General features: G+C 42.1%; 1 protein-coding gene across 2 annotated transcripts in view; it reads right to left on the bottom strand.

The window, feature by feature from the left end:
* The window catches only part of SLC12A1 (solute carrier family 12 member 1), a 76127-nt gene that overhangs the window by 28220 nt on the left and 31946 nt on the right, over window positions 1-15961 (bottom strand). For both annotated transcript variants that reach the window (XM_083411909.1, XM_083411908.1), the window contains 6 exons: window positions 13684-13791; window positions 12765-12888; window positions 8343-8444; window positions 4871-5026; window positions 1246-1345; window positions 1054-1165 (listed from right to left, as the gene is read on the bottom strand). In XM_083411909.1, the coding sequence (XP_083268035.1) occupies window positions 1054-1165; window positions 1246-1345; window positions 4871-5026; window positions 8343-8444; window positions 12765-12888; window positions 13684-13791 (702 nt within the window). The remainder of the gene's footprint in view (window positions 1-1053; window positions 1166-1245; window positions 1346-4870; window positions 5027-8342; window positions 8445-12764; window positions 12889-13683; window positions 13792-15961) is intronic.

The following is a 15961-nucleotide window of genomic DNA, read 5'->3' as shown; positions in this document are numbered from 1 at the left end:
TGAAGCATTCAAATATGCTTTGTTTGTGGTTCATGGTTGTATTTAGTTAAATAGTTTGTTCGCTTTGTATATTGTCTCGGACATTGGTCATGAAAGCTCCTTTGTGAGGCCCTTGTCAAGAAGGTAAGATTGCAATATTTTCAACAAACCAAATTGAAATTAAAAATATACCTGTAGGCTATTTGACATGCCCTTGTTGGCAGGTGCTTGCCATACATCAGGAAAATTCAGGTGTAAAAATGGTGTCGGGGGGGGGGGGGGATTTTGCCGAATCGGCAAAATGTCAGGGAAAACCCGGATGTATGGCAACGTATGGCAACACATTGGAAAAAGCAGCGGAATCATCTCAAAAAGCTTAAAATAACTATTTTTGGGGTAGGTTTCTCCCCAAAAGCTCAACAATGCAAGTTTGCTCCCCCCAAAAACTTAACAATTTTTGAAATATGGCAACACTATCCACACAGCAAGCACTTCATGCACAGCAATTGGACTGGGACTGTGCTTCTGCAAACTACCAACGATAATGTTTTGTGACAGTGTGGGGGCAACCCACATCACGAACATATGGACACAGGAAGCTGCCTTATACTAGTCAGGTGATTGGTCCATCTAGCTCAGTACAATGGTACCTCGAGTTACAAATGCCTCAGGTTACAAATGCTTCAGGTTACAAACTCCACTAACCCGGAAGTAGTACCTCAGTTTAAGAACTTTACCTCAGGATGAGAACAGAAATTGCGCGGTGGTGGCAGCAGGAGGCCCCATTAGCTAAAGTGGTACCTCAGGTTAAGAATGGTTTCAGGTTAAGAACGGACCTAAGTTCGTAACTAGAGGTACCACTGTACTGTCTATGAGAATGGCAGCAACTCCAGGGTTTGAGACAGGATATCCCCAGGCCTACCTGGAGATGCATCTGTGTGCAGAGCAGATGCTGTCTCCAAGCCTCTGATTAAGACCTAAATTTCCACCCAGAGCAGCTCCCATTTCAAGTTGACTTCATGGGGGCAGCCATTTTCTGTAAAGCACTCCTTAGCACACGTTGATTGAGCTTACCGTGTATACTTCACAACAGATGCAGAGACCATTGTTCTTTGTGAATGAATGTGCAATGTCTAGCAAAGCTGGTCTCGTCATGGGTTCTCCAGTTAATACTATGCACTGAGGCCTGTGAAGGTGGAAAGAGGTACATTAAGTTTGGTGGTGCATACATGCTCAGCAACCACTCACATCCAGCAGAGACCTTACCTGAAGTTTTTCACATGATCATCCACCGTAGTTAATTCCAATGCAGAGTCAATGGCATTAATATAGTATACCGCCTGTGATGATGAACCCCAATTTACATCTGTTGTGGATAAAAAAATATTTCATATTGTATCATCATTCATTTTTTCCAGCCATCCTTTCTTGACAACCATGGGAAGAGCTTGAGTTTTGTATGTAGGATGGTGAACAAATTCAGTGCATTTACTTTAAAGAAACTTCTAATAGCAGAACACTTTTTAAAAAGAGAACATCTTTGCTTTCTAGCAGATCTTTCTACTTAGTGTGGTTTACTGTAGTTCAAGGAATGATTTTAAAGAACAAGCCTGTGCATGACTACTCAGAAGTAACTCCCACTGACATTCACAGGTAAGTGTGAATACGTTGCAAACCATGCAGTACTTAAGGAAAAGACAGGGGGAGAGAGTGAATTGGAATAGCAGTGACCAGAACACTGAGGCTACCATGTCACTAGCTAAGAAGCCACCTTGGCTTTCTTGTTTTGAGCCTGTTACCATAGCACCTGAGCGCACAGAACCAGAGCCAGGATCTGAGGCACCTAATGTGTCACATAGTACCCTGCTAGTCCAAGAGCACAGGGAGTGTGCCAAGCAGGAAATCGTGGAATAAAGGAGAAGGATTGGCCATTTAGGAGCCTCTAGTTCTCCAAATAGGGATGTTGGTGGCACTGTGGGTTAAACCACAAAGCCTAGGGCTTGCCGATCAGAAGGTCAGCGGTTCGAATTCCCGCAACAGGTTGAGCTCCCGTTGTTCGGTCCCTGCTCCTGCCAGCCTAGCAGTTCGAAAGCAGATCAAAGTGCAAGTAGATAAATAGGTACTGCTCTGGCGGGAAGGTAAACAGCGTTTCCGTGCGCTGCTCTGGCTTGCCAGAAAGCGGCTTAGTCATGCCAGCCACATGACCCGGAAGCTGTACGCCGGCTCCCTCAGCCAGTAAAGTGAGATGAGCGCCAGAACCCCAGAGTTGTCCGCAACTGGACCTAACGGTCAGGGGTCCCTTTACCTTTACTTTTAATTATCCAAAAGGTGTAAAGCTTAGGACAGGTCCTTTACTAAATTTACCATATATCCTGCCCTTATGCCCAAAGGAGTCAAGGTAGCTCACTAGGAGCTCTCCATGGTGCTGCAGCAACCAACTTGCCTTGCCCCGTGACTCCCAGAGGCAAAGAACAGAACATCCGCCTTTTACTGTACAGTGGGTTCAAGATACGGGTTGGCTGCCAGTCCCAGACCCAATCACCTTACTGTTGCATAGCATGAGGAGTGATTTATCTGGAAAGAAAGCTTCACGGCAGGTTCACCTCCAGGATATTATAAACAGTATTATTATAATATAGTTATGTTTACCTTGGCAGGACTTAAGGCTGCTTACAACATGCATATAGAAAATTTATAAAAACCATACCCATAATTATAATAAAAACAGCACAGCAGCAGCCCTTTCATTAAAAGCAGTCAGTTCCCAAAAGCTTATTGGAGCAAGAAAGTCTTCACCTGCCAGCGGAAGGACTTACAGACTCAAGCAAGCCAATTCATCCTGAATTTTCTGTTCCTTTTTTTAAAACATTGCATGGCAGAGCCACCCTCATCCATAGAATTAATTGCTATATTCATGCCATTTGCCTGCGTTGATAGTGCCATTATATAATTTAGTCAATAGGAGGCACTGTAATTAATTGCATCTTAGTGGAGTTGGGCGTTTCTTCTCCCTGCTGTGTTCTTATTAGAAAAATAGGGACAATGAAGTTCTTCTTTAGCTTCCTAACTGGGTTTTTCCTCCAAGCCTTCCACGACACTGCCTGATTTTCAGAGTCTTTAGACCCTCCTACCACCTGAGGCAGAAGTAAGAGCCATCAATAAAAAACAACGAAGGCATTCGGGATTTTAGCCGAGCTGTGATTGGGGAGGAGAATGTCTCCTGTTTCCCTAAGGTGAACAAAAGGAAGAAGCACAATCAGAAATTCTTAGCTTTAGCATTCACTCTGAACGCAGAAGTTTGTTTTTCAGTCAATGAACTATGTTAGTCCCGACTTTTCTTATCACTGCCTCCCAAATTCTGCAGCTCCTGGAAGCTCATAGGTAATAGATATAGCTATACAGGTTAATTACAGGTTAAATACAGATATAGATACAGATAGATAAATTCTGATTACCTAGGAGAGTCCCATAAGTATGCAGAAAAATCTTGTTTTTGAGTGGCCTCAGATTGATGTTGCTTTCAGACTATGAGGCACTCAACTACCTAATTTCATTTGTAAAGGAAATGGGGGGATGTTTGTGTGTGTGTGTGAGAGAGAGAGTGTGTGTGTGTGTAGTGATGGCTTTCCATTTGCTTTTCGTGTTTTGTGTGACCCTGACACATGACAGTAGTATTTCCGTGATAGCTAGAAATATGTTGTTTTTACAGGAAAACAGAGACTCGTGGAAATTATCGCAGGTCTGAAAAAGAAGTATTAGAAGCAACCACCATCATCTATTATTTATCTTGCAAATACATACTTATTCAGACAGAAGGGGGGTTTTTTTGCCCTTTGTTCATTTGGATAAGTGCTTTTGTACTGTACATTTTGTGAAAATGTAGCACAAAGACTTCTAGGTTAAAAGCACAAAGAGAACAGGTGGTTTTAGCTGATGTGTTGCTCTGCAAAGGAAGAGCTGTGCTGTCCTGTTCATAAAAGCCTCATTTGTTTAAAGACACAGTTTTTCAGAAGCTGATGAACTGTCTCCTTGAGGAGACAGAAAGTGTCAGATGAAAGTGTCAGCAGCCACCCGGCAGATAGGATTAGGAATCTGAAATAGGATTGAATAATATTACCAAGTATTTTTTGGAATACATGTTTCTGTGTGTGTGTGTGTGTGTGTTTCTACTGGGGCTGGATTAAACGCACATAAGGAAGAGCAGGAGAATGGAGGCAGATTAGGGGAAAATTTAAAGCTGTATCATCCTTTTATATTCTAAAGTATATATCTGCTTGGGACGCGGGTGGCGCTGCGGGTTAAACCACAGAGCCTAGGACTTGCCGATCAGAAGGTCGGCGGTTCGAATCCCTGTGACGGGCTGAGCTCCTGTTGCTTGGTTCCTGCTCCTGCCAACCTAGCAGTTTGAAAGCACGTCAAAGTGCAAGTAGATAAATAGGTACCACTCCAGCGGGAATGTAAACGGCGTTTCCGTGCGCTGCTCTGGTTCGCCAGAAGAGGCTCAGTCATGCTGGCCACATGACCCGGAAGCTGTATGCCGGCTCCATCGGCCAATAAAGCGAGATGAGCGCTGCAACCCAGAGTCGGTCACGACTGGACCTAATGGTCAGGAGTCCTTTATATATCTGCTTATAATTATCTTGAAATTATGGCAACAAGTTCATATATTTAAACATGGACCTGCCTCAGTCTCGTAGAAGGGAGTAGAGAGTCTATTTTTTATAGCAAAAAGAGTAGTTGTGAAACATTTCAACAGTAAACAAGATTCTCTAATTATGGGGATCTCATTTTGACACAAGACTTTATCATCCTTGAGTTTTACACACCAGATCCCCCCCCCCCGTCTTCCATTCTTAAGCATTATCTCTCTTATTTTTCCGCCCTGCCTTACCTGGCTTCTTGTACGTCACGTAAATATAAAGAAAGAGCTCGACAGCGTACGTGATGACAGCTGCCCACCAGTTGATGACGAACATGACTCCACAACACAGAATCGCTCCGAAAAGGGACACCCACATGTTGTAATACCTGAAAGCAGGTCTCCAACCTGCAGAAATCACAAATGGACTAAGTCAATATTAAGAAAGGCCAAGAAAATGGAAACTGTACCTACGAGATTAATGGTCTTGTTTGTTTATTAAATTTATGTATTGTGTTTGCATGAGGACATGCCCTTACTCCCCAAGTTGTTATTGTAGAGTGTGAAATAGCAAGAGTGCAAGTCTTGTTTAGGGACACGGGTGGCGCTGTGGGTTAAACCACAGAGCCTAGGACTTGCTGATCAGAAGGTCGGCGGTTCGAATCCTCGCGACGGGGTGAGCTCCCGTTGCTTGGTCCCTGCTCCTGCCAACCTAGCAGTTTGAAAGCATGTCAAAGTGCAAGTAGATAAATAGGTACCGCTCTGGCGGGAAGGTAAACAGCATTTCCGTGCGCTGCTCTGGTTCGACAGAAGCGGCTTAGTCATGCTGGCCACATGACCTGGAAGCTGTACACCGGCTCCTTCGGCCAATAAAGCGAGATGAGCGCCGCAACCCCGGAGTCGGTCACGGCTGGACCTAATGGTCAGGGGTCCCTTTACCCTTTAAGTCTTGTTTGTTGTGCTTGCCAATGGAAAGAACTGCTAGCAGAACACATGTGCAGCTGTAGGAGGAAATATACTTTGAGGTTGTTCCTAGAGATGTCATCCACTCTATTACAGTGGTACCTTGGTTCTTGAACTTAATCCATTCTGGGAGTCCATTCGACTCCTGAATCTGTTCGAAAACCAAGGCGCAGCTTCTGATTGGCTGCCGGAGCTTCCTGCACTCAATCAGAAACTGCAGAAGCCGCATCAGATGTCTGGCTTCCGAAAAACATTCACAAACCGGAACACTCACTTCCGGGTTTTCGGCATTCGGGAGCCAATTTGTTTGACAACTAAGCCGTTCAAGAACCAAGGTACAACTGTATACTTAAAAAATAAAAAATAAAAATCAATTGGTGTCAAACTATATTTGCATAGTTTTGTAATTACAGTGGTACCTCGGGTTACATACGCTTCAGGTTACAGACTCCGCTAACCCAGAAATAGTGCTTCATGTTAAGAACTTTGCTTCAGGATGAGAAGAGAAATCGTGTTCCGGCGGCGCAGCGGCAGCAGGAGGCCCCATTAGCTAAAGTGGTGCTTCAGGTTAAGAACAGTTTCAGGTTAAGAACGGACCTCCGGAACAAATTAAGTACTTAACCCGAGGTACCACTGTACTTAATCCGTTCTGGGAGTCCATTCAACTCCCGAAACCATTTGAAAGCCAAGGTGCAGCTTCTGATTGGCTGCAGAAGCTTCACTGGAAGCCGCATCGGACTTTCGGCTTCCGAAAAACATTTGCAAACCGGAACACTCACTTCTGGGTTTGCGGCATCCGGGAGCCTATTTGTTTGGGAGCCAAGCTATTCGAGTACCAAGGTACCAGTGTACCAATAGCATTTGGAGGATATATAGTAATTGGTCCTGGGGTTCTTGCCGGGCTGGGCCCAGTCTGCAATTGTTTTGCTCTGCAGATAATTAGGGGAAGCCTGTCTTTTCAAACCTGCACTCTGATCAGGCAGCAGCATGAGCACTGATGGGAACAGAGTTAAGATATATATTTATGCCACCACTGTGGTTTCACCCATGCTGGAAAGATGAGAGCTTGTTTCTCTGCAGCTGAAATAAATGTCTCCATGTGGTATAACAAGCGATTTGCAGCTTGTCTGTGACTAAAAGGGAAGTAGAGCTGTAAGCTCTGGCTTTCGCTGAATTGGCAAGGAGAGGATGCAAGTAAAGGGCACACTTTATTTATTTCCTTTGTGGTGGATCACTATTATAACAGCCACTGAAAAAGAAAATCTGAGTGACGGCCTTTTCTTCTAAAAATGATATGTAGCTGCCATTTATTAAACAGGTCTTATGGAATAGCATTGTGGTATGTCAAAAAGGCACCGATATTGAGGTTTGGCAATATGCAAAGCATATACATTTAACTGATACATTTTTAATGGATAATTTCTCAACTAAAAACTTAACAGTAAAAAAAGAAGAAGATAAAATCAACTAATGGAAGATAAAGTCATAATGTATTAAACTTAAAACAACTGTATTGAACTTAAAAGTTCAATCTCTTTCTTGCACCTTCGGATTGGATAATTTCCTCCACCTTTCTTTGATTTGCAGTGGGCTGTGACAATCCACACCTCCTCCAATCTTTACAAGACTAGACTTTAGTCTTAAAAACTAGAGAGAAAGAGAGAGAGAGAGAGAGAGAGAGAGAGAGAGAGAGAGAGAGAACACTAGCCCTTTCTCTCATTTTCCCTTTTTCTTTCTTCAGCTTTCAAGTCTCAGTTCACAAAAATTAAGAGGACATTTTGTTTTGGCATATGTGGATATAATTAGAGAAACCAGAATTTTTTTTTAAAACCCCAGGTTTCCCCCCGTTTCCCCCCCAAAGCTGTTTTTTTCTAGAAAAATTGAAAGAAAGAAAAAACAGTTTGATATCGTTTGAATATTCCACCCCCCAATATTTCCAGGGGGGGGGAAATGCTTTGGGAAAAAATGGAAAAAACCTGTCCCTCCATTTTTCCGTCCCCCCCCCCCCGGACTTTTCCAGGCCTCTAGAGATGTACCAAAAACCATATGAGAAAAGTTTATATAACTTGTTGCCTACCATCCAATGCTGTTCACCAGCTTGTAGGATAATCTTCCCAGTGTTTAATAAACTAATTTTGTTGACTGGATTTAGTGGGGTAACGTCTTGAATACAAAACTTTAATTTATTTTCTTTTAAGATATTTTGTTTAGCACCTTTGACGGAGAAGCATGGTTAAATAATAAACTGAGGGGAATGTGGGCTGTTGTGGCCGTGTTTCACTTGGTAGACCACAAGTTGTTCAACCTCGGTATTCCCTTTCTGTCTTCTTAGTCATTTCTATCAATCTAAATAAATTGAATAGATGTCCACTAAAGCTTATCTCACAATATATCAGGTTAGGCTATAAAGCAGTGGGATGTTTTTCTTCTAAAGTAGTGAAATATTTTGTCTTCAGCAAATGCAATACAAATCTGCCAGAAGTTCTTTTTAAGAAGGAAAACGATTGTTGCAATTTATACACAAATAATAATAAAAAAAACCACAACGGTGAATTTCTGGGCTATCTTCCCACAAACTCAGGTTACTTGCCTACACCGGGGACTTCTATACATTATTTTGGAAATTGGCTAAAGTGTGCAATACAGGCAATAAGTTGCCGTCATAATGTTAGTGTCAGGACCACTTTCTCCTAACAGCACAATGGTTTGAAATACGACATACATGATAGATAGAGCAGAAAATAGAAAATGAAACACGAACCTGGAGATTTTGCATACGATGCATGGAAACAAGAGAAATTGATAAGCGCGTACGAAGCCAGGAAGAAGTTGGAGATGATGGGAGCAATGGTGTTCAGCTCAGCTGTAGGGGGAAAAGAATCACAAACTAGATGTTAGCTGTGCAGGTATCTGAAGAGAGTCGGTTTTAGATATTGGGGTCTATCAAGTTGATGAAATGGCAAAATTAGCTGGGAAGCTCAGGAATCAAGAAGAGCAGAAATTTAAAAAAAAATGGGAAATGTTTATAATGTACAGTGGTACCTCGGGTTACATAGGCTTCAGGTTGCATACACTTCAGTTTACAGACTCCACTAACCCAGAAATATTACCTCAGGTTAAGAACTTTGCTTCAGGATGAGAACAGAAATCGTGCTCCGGCGGCGCTGCGGCAGCAGGAGGCCCCGTTAGCTAAAGTGGTACCTCAGGTTAAGAACAGTTTCAGGTTAAGAACGGACCTCTGGAAAGAATTAAGTACTTAACCCGAGGTACCACTGTATATACAAAATCATTGTAAACAGGTCAAAACATCAGCAGGATTTAAAATACACTTGTAATGTAACAGAATGTTTAGATAACTTAGGAAGATGAAAAATTGGAGAAGTATTGATATGCAGTTGAAAATAGAATCAAAAGGACCCATGGATGGGATGGGGCGAAGTCGGGAGATTAAGAGCAATCTTGATATTTGGATTTTGTACTTTTTTTATGTATGTCTATTTTCTTTTTTTCTTTTTTCTTTTTCTCTCTTTTTGAAAATCAAATAAAAATATTATATACATATAAAATAGATATTGGAGTCTGCTAACTGGGACTGCTGGAAGCTGGAGGCCAGTTTTCCCATTCTCAAGGGCCACAGTTTTCCCGTTCTTGGGATAAGGTGTGTAAAGAATGGACAATTCCATTCATTATCTGCTTTTTCGTCTTCGGAAAAACTCCAGTACACTAGGTATCTTGGCGGTGGAAATTACTTTCTTTTCTTATATTGAAGGTGTATCTACCCTAGACCATGTTAACTGTCATGACTTCACCCAAACCATTATGGGAATGGTTGTTTGCTGAGAATTTGCTCCCTTAAGGTGTGCATTATTGCAGCTTTCCCTAACTGGTGGCCTTCAGACATTTTGGACTCCCAGGCAGCATGGCCAAGGGTAAGGGATGGTGGAAGCTGCGGCCCAATAATATTTGGAATACATTTGGTTGGGCAAGGCTACATAACTGAATTAACAAAGTGCATTAGTGCAATGTCTGGTGTGTCTTCAATGTCTTCTTACACACACACACTTTCCTGCATATCCCTTGAGAAATGTTCAGGAGGGTTGCTTCACAGCAGCACGCAAAGGAACTACATACCAGTTTAGAAACTACTGTATTGTTATGATATTTGATGAATTTAACAGCAATAATATTTGATGAATAAATTTAACAGCAGTAAATGTGTACATATGTGTGTGTATAATAATATTTGATGAATAAATTTAACAGCAGTAAATGCGTACATATGTGTGTGTACACACACACACACATTGTGTATTTTACGTATATTTTTATTTTGGGGATTTTTTTTTTAAAAAGGTGAAACATGAATAAATCATGATTAAACTCTGAATCTGGGGCAGAAATATTTTGTACCAGAGTTAGTTTTACATCCAATGCAGTCCCTCCAAATGCCCCTATTTTCCAGGGACGTCCCTGATTCCGGTTTGTGATTTGATCCCAGAATGTCCCACTTTTCCTTAGGATGTCCCTATTTTCATTGGATAAATGTTGGAGGGCATGGAGTCAGATGACTCCCGAGCCGTCTGAAGGCAATCCTGTACAGTCATACCTTGGTTCTCGAACGCCTTGCGAGTCTAACGTTTTGGCTCCCGAACGCTGCAACCCGGAAGTGAGTGTTCCGGTTTGCGAACATTTTCTGGAAGCCAAGCATCTGACACAGCTACTGCGGCTTCCGATTGAGTGCAGGAAGCTCCTGCAGCCAATCAGAAGCCACGTCTTGGTTTTTGAATGTTTTCGGAAGTTGAACGGATTTCTGGAATGGATTCCATTCAAGAACCAAGGTACAACTGTATAGGGAAGTTTTTTAAAAAAATGTTTAATGTTTTATTACGTTTTTATGTAAGTTGGAGGCTGCCCAGAGCAGCTGGGACAACCCAGTAAGATGTGTGGGGTATAAATAGTAAAATCATTATTATGGAATGGGACGTCCCTATTTTCATCGGAGAAATGTTGGAGGGATGACAATGCATTTCTTAAATACGTAAGGATTGTCAAGGCTTTTTTTTGTTTTGTTAGCATTCTCCTTAGAAGAGAGTTGACATGGGGTGCACCTAGATCAAAAAGCCTCTTTTGTGCAGTGACAAAGCATCATGTATTCAAAATAGGAAGCCAGGTACAAAATGAAACATTACAAGCTGGGATCGGTTATGATCAAATGAGAAGGATTGCAGCTGAAATCTCCCAGGAATCAGTACTGTGAACCTGATATGAAGGCAAGTTGAATTCGCTGTGCTAATGGTTTGGAACAGTAGGCCTTTGATTTGTGTAGACAGGTTTTTCAAAAACGAGACTTATGCTACATTGGGGAAAGTGCCTTGAAGGGCAATCGCTTGATTTCTTAAGGTATTGAGCTCCTTGAGGAAACTGCAGATACTGAGCGACTTTGACATCAAACAAAACCTTTACGAGAACAAAAAACTTCCTTGGGTTCACTTGTTTCACTCTATTCAGCTGCCTGCCTGCCTGCTATTCCTGTTGGATAATGGGGATTTTGCCGCTGTCTGAATTCCTACTTGTCTTAGGCACCCTAGGCCTTTAAAGCTCTATTATGCAAGCCTTATTTATCTAAAATGAGATGGATCTGCGACTTTTCAGTATATGTCCAATGGAGTCTTTGTGTCCTCATTTCCCTAGCCCAATTATGTTTACTGGTCTCTCCATTAGGATATATCCAGTGCTTTTCCCCTCAAAAAATGTTTAGGGGTGCTCTCATTTTGACTCAAGAAAATCACCATTTTATAGTTCAAATCGGGGGAAATAAATACAGTAAATGGACAAAAGTACAAAGATTCACAAAATGTTTAGGGGTATGCATCCCCCGGCGTCCCCCCCCCCTGAGAAAAAGCACTGGATGTATCTGCTCACAAACCAGCAGAAGATTATTTTGTGCTGTCTGAAGCAACTCTGGTACATCACCAGTAGGTGATAACCAAGGACAGAGCTGGGGAACATGCGCTTGGACTTGCTTGTCAGAAAGTGGTGATGTAGGTTATGACCTGGTTCTTACAAGTGTGGAACAGGTGTGGCACCTGTAGAAGCGACAGTTCCACCGATTGAAGTGGTCAGGTGGGTGCATGTGGCGTTAAGATGTTCAAAGTGGTAACGTTGTGCATTAAATGTATGTTGTGAACGTGGCTTAAGAAAGGACTTTAGCAGGCTAATCTCAAGCAGTTCTCCTGACTTTGATCAAAGCTCTGAGCAGAATATGCGTTAGCAATCAATGTCAACAAAAAAATGTATGCCCTTCCTTTTTATACGTATGCCTTTTCCTTGCAATAGGTGGTGATTCTGTTTGTTTGCTTGTTTAGCCTAACAGTTGAAATAGCATTTTCTAGTGGTGGGGTTGTGAACAAATTATTTTTTTTTGGGGGGGGGGGGATATTTAAACCAAAATTTGTGAAAAAAATGGAAGCCTTTCTTCTAACGCATTTTGACAATTGACATTCCAAATGATAAGAGGAGGGTTTTCTCATATGCAACAACAGCAGCGAGAATGCCGACTGCTAAAAATTGGAAGGGGGAGAAAATCCCTATGAAGGAAGAATGGCAAATTAAACTATGTGAATACTTGGAACTAGCAAAAATGACAGAGGTAATCAGGAATCAATCAAACAAAATTTTTTTAAGGGAGCGGGATTGTTACAGAAGGTATTTGGGAAAACATTGTTCCCAAACAAAAACTTTAATGTGTTCCGATTAAAATTTGCCAATAAAGATAACAGATATATAATGTATACTATGTAAGATAAGTGATTTAAAGGAAAATAAGGACATAGCCATAAAGATAATGAAGAAGTAAGGAGCCGCAATGAGGTGGAGGGAAGTCATATTCAAAGAATCTAAGACTTTAAGGCTTAAGAATTAATGTGACAGTATTATTAGATGTCGAATTATTTTGGTTATTTTTGTGTGTAATTTAATCTGTCTTGAAGAAAGAATGGAAAATCTGAACAATTAATTAAACTAAAAACTCAACAAAGAATATATATATATATATATATATATATATATATATATATATATATGAATAAAATAGCATTTTATGATATGGTTCCAAAGGAGGTTTAGGGTTGATAAAGGGCAGGGGGCGCTATTAGTGAAAAAGTGCTATTTGTGATATACGCACCTATAAGAATAAAGGCCATGGCAATGATGAACGTCAGAACGTATCCTCTAATTGGCTCGTTGTTTTTGCCATATCCTTTGGCGAAGAAGTGGAGCGCTCGGTAGATGTTATCCTTGCAGAGAGCCTGTCAAAAGAGCAGAACTTAGTTCAGAAAGGTAGGGTTGGGTTTGTTGAATGCAACAGAAAAGTTACAGTGGTACCTCGGGTTAAGTATTTAATTCGTCCCGGAGGTCCGTTCTTAACCTGAAACTGTTCTTAACCTGAAGCACCACTTTAGCTAATGGGGCCTCCCGCTACCACTGCACTGCTGGAGCACGATTTCTGTTCTCATCCTGAAGCAAAGTTCTTAACTTGAGGCACTATTTCTGGGTTAGCGGAGTCTGTAACCTGAAGCGTATGTAACCTGAAGCGTATGTAACCCGAGGTACCACTGTACTTCAAATGTGAAATGTAAAACACAGGGATGGGTGGGAGGGATAGATGACACATTAACTCCAGCACTGCCCTTTCCTGGGAGCCAGCATAATTGGTTTCAGAAATTGCCATGGTATGGGATGCAACTATGCAGCAATGGCAAAAGCACACTGTTCTGGTAATGTAAAAATTGGCTCTCAATTTCATCACAGTGGGGTGGGAAGCCTACATCTTTTCCAAGAGTGCCTTATTGTAAACCTGGATCTGGCTGGCCATCAAATAGGTACAGCATCTGTTCAAGTTGTTCAGCCCGCAACAACTGCCATGTGGCAACCATTCATTGCCCTAACTCTGTGTATCAGACCCAGCTGGTTCAGTGTTGTGGCAGCCAAGGATATGGGCAGGAAGCTTTTTTAAAAAAAAGTTGTGCAAGGCATTCTCATGCATGTGGACCAACTGATTACACAAAAACAAAGAACAAGAGAGATTGTGCTTTTGGCCTTACCTGGAAAACCTTGGGCGCGCTAACAAGCGAAGTGAGGGCTGATGACAGGGTTGCAGAAAATATTCCGGCAGTGATTAAAGGACCAAAACCTGAAACCATGCTCATGACCTTTTTGTGGGGGGAAACACACACACATGAAAGCTGTGAAGCTCATGTAAGCAAGGGTTCAAACACAACATCCCAATGTTTCCTGTTGCCGCATTGATGGTAATATATGTTAAAGGTAAAAGGTAAAGGGACCCCTGACCATTAGGTCCAGTCGTGACCAACTCTGGGGTTGCGGCGCTCATCTCGCCTTACTGGCCAAGGGAGCCGGTGTACAGCTTCCAGGTCATGAGGCCAGCATGACTAAGCTGCTTCTGGTGAACCAGAGCAGCGCACGGAAACGCCGTTTACCTTCCCGCCGGAGTGGTACCTATTTATCTACTTGCACTTTTGACGTGCTTTCTAACTGATAGGTTGGCAGGAACAGGGACCGAGCAACGGGAGCTCACCCCATCGTGGGGATTCGAACCACTGACCTTCTGATCAGCAAGTCCTAGGCTCTGTGGTTTAACCCACAGCACCACCCACGTCCTTCCCTATATGTTAGTACTACCCTTTCCAACCTCTTCTTCTCTATTATCTTTTAAGTCACCCATTAAAAACTCAATGCGTCTGTACCCAGCACAGCAAATTAACTGTGGTTGTCAAGAAAACCATTTTCCTGGTAATGGAGAAGACTGTTCTGTAATTCAGGCCTGCCCTGCTCTCACTGAAGCCATAGGCAATATTTTTATCTCTTTTGCAAATGGTGCCATTCAGAAACAGCATCATATTAAGAACGAGATGTTCCAAGGAACAAGTCTGCTACATTTTAAAGAGTCAGTGATCTCCATGTCCTCTAGATAGAAGCCTTCATGTAATAATATCAAACCCAGACTTTATTCTTCAGATATTGAAAGATGGCATGTGCCAATAGATTAAGGGACAGTTTCTATCAGCAACTTTTCAGAAGCAGTTCTGTACCTGTTTAAGGTGCAGAGCTCTTCAGGTTATCTTTGCCACGCTACTAACTGGAGAACCAAAATGGCAGATAGATAATTTAACTTTGGTTAGACCAATATTTGATGGAGGTGTAAAGAATTACTAAGTGTGTGTTTCTAATACATATATTTTAAATTGTTTAAAAGAATGAGCTTCCAGGCTCACACAATGGTTCATGTAGTGGCTTGTCTTTATGTTCTGCATCATTTAGAATGTAATTTAGCAGTACACAGGTAGGTCCATTGCTCTGCTTTGCATCTATTCAGAACCTAAACTTGTGAGGAACCTTGCCTTTTCCCATTCAATTCAGATGAGGTGGCAGGTCTTAGGAAAGTTAATTGAAAAATTGAGTTTTTATGGCATTGTCCCAAAAAATGGCAACAATTTTGGGGTCTTCCTAAAAAAAGTTCAACAACCTTTGGGGTGTCCTGTTACTTTTTGAAGTATGGCAACCCAGGCATCCTTTTGCACAAGCACAATTACACCCCCCCCAATTGCAGTGAGTTGAGAAGCTGTGGGGAGCATGAGATTCTGTGTACAAATTGGAACTCCTCTGGGTGCATATCTAATACAATCTGTGGTGGGACAAAGGTGCTCATCTGATTTGCTGCTGCTGCTTACCTGGAGGGGCAAGGCAGTGAGCAGGGCGATGTGGTGCAAACTCACCAGTGGTGCCAATCTGGTGCTTCTGCTTGTGCATTTGCACCACAATGCCCTCCCCTCCCCAAACCTCCCCTTCTCAGCAAGGAATAGCATCTCCCCTCCCAGGAAGTCAGGTAAGTGCCTTTGCCCCACCCTGCCATCTCCTCCTGATAGTTACAACAACCTCCTGAAGCCATGCAGTAAGTCTGCAATCCTAAACACACTTATAAGCAACTGGTCCCCATTTGGAAAAAGTGAGGTTTACTTCTTAGTGAAGATGCATGATACTGTGTTGTGAAGCTCTTTCTAGGTGGTGCATAATTGGAACTCTTTTGAACCTCGAAATTATTCACTGACCCATAATCACATGTCTGGGTTTTGCACTACATTCTGCTAGTTCATGCATAGTCCAGAGAGGGTGAGCCTTTCTGGTTCTAGTTAGAAACATCCTGGGCCATGATCATTAGAGCCTTTACAAACCATCCAATATTGAATGTTGCTAAGGAATCTAGGCAGCTGTCTTAGGCCAGGTCAGACTATCTGTCAATCTAGGCTTTTATTATCTATTCTGCTGTTATCATCAACTCTGCAATTATATGATTCTGATGTG

This window comes from Podarcis tiliguerta, assembly GCF_965153285.1.
Source record: "Podarcis tiliguerta genome assembly, chromosome: 14".
NCBI lineage: Eukaryota > Metazoa > Chordata > Lepidosauria > Squamata > Lacertidae > Podarcis > Podarcis tiliguerta.
This window is presented reverse-complemented; position numbering and strand designations above follow the sequence as displayed.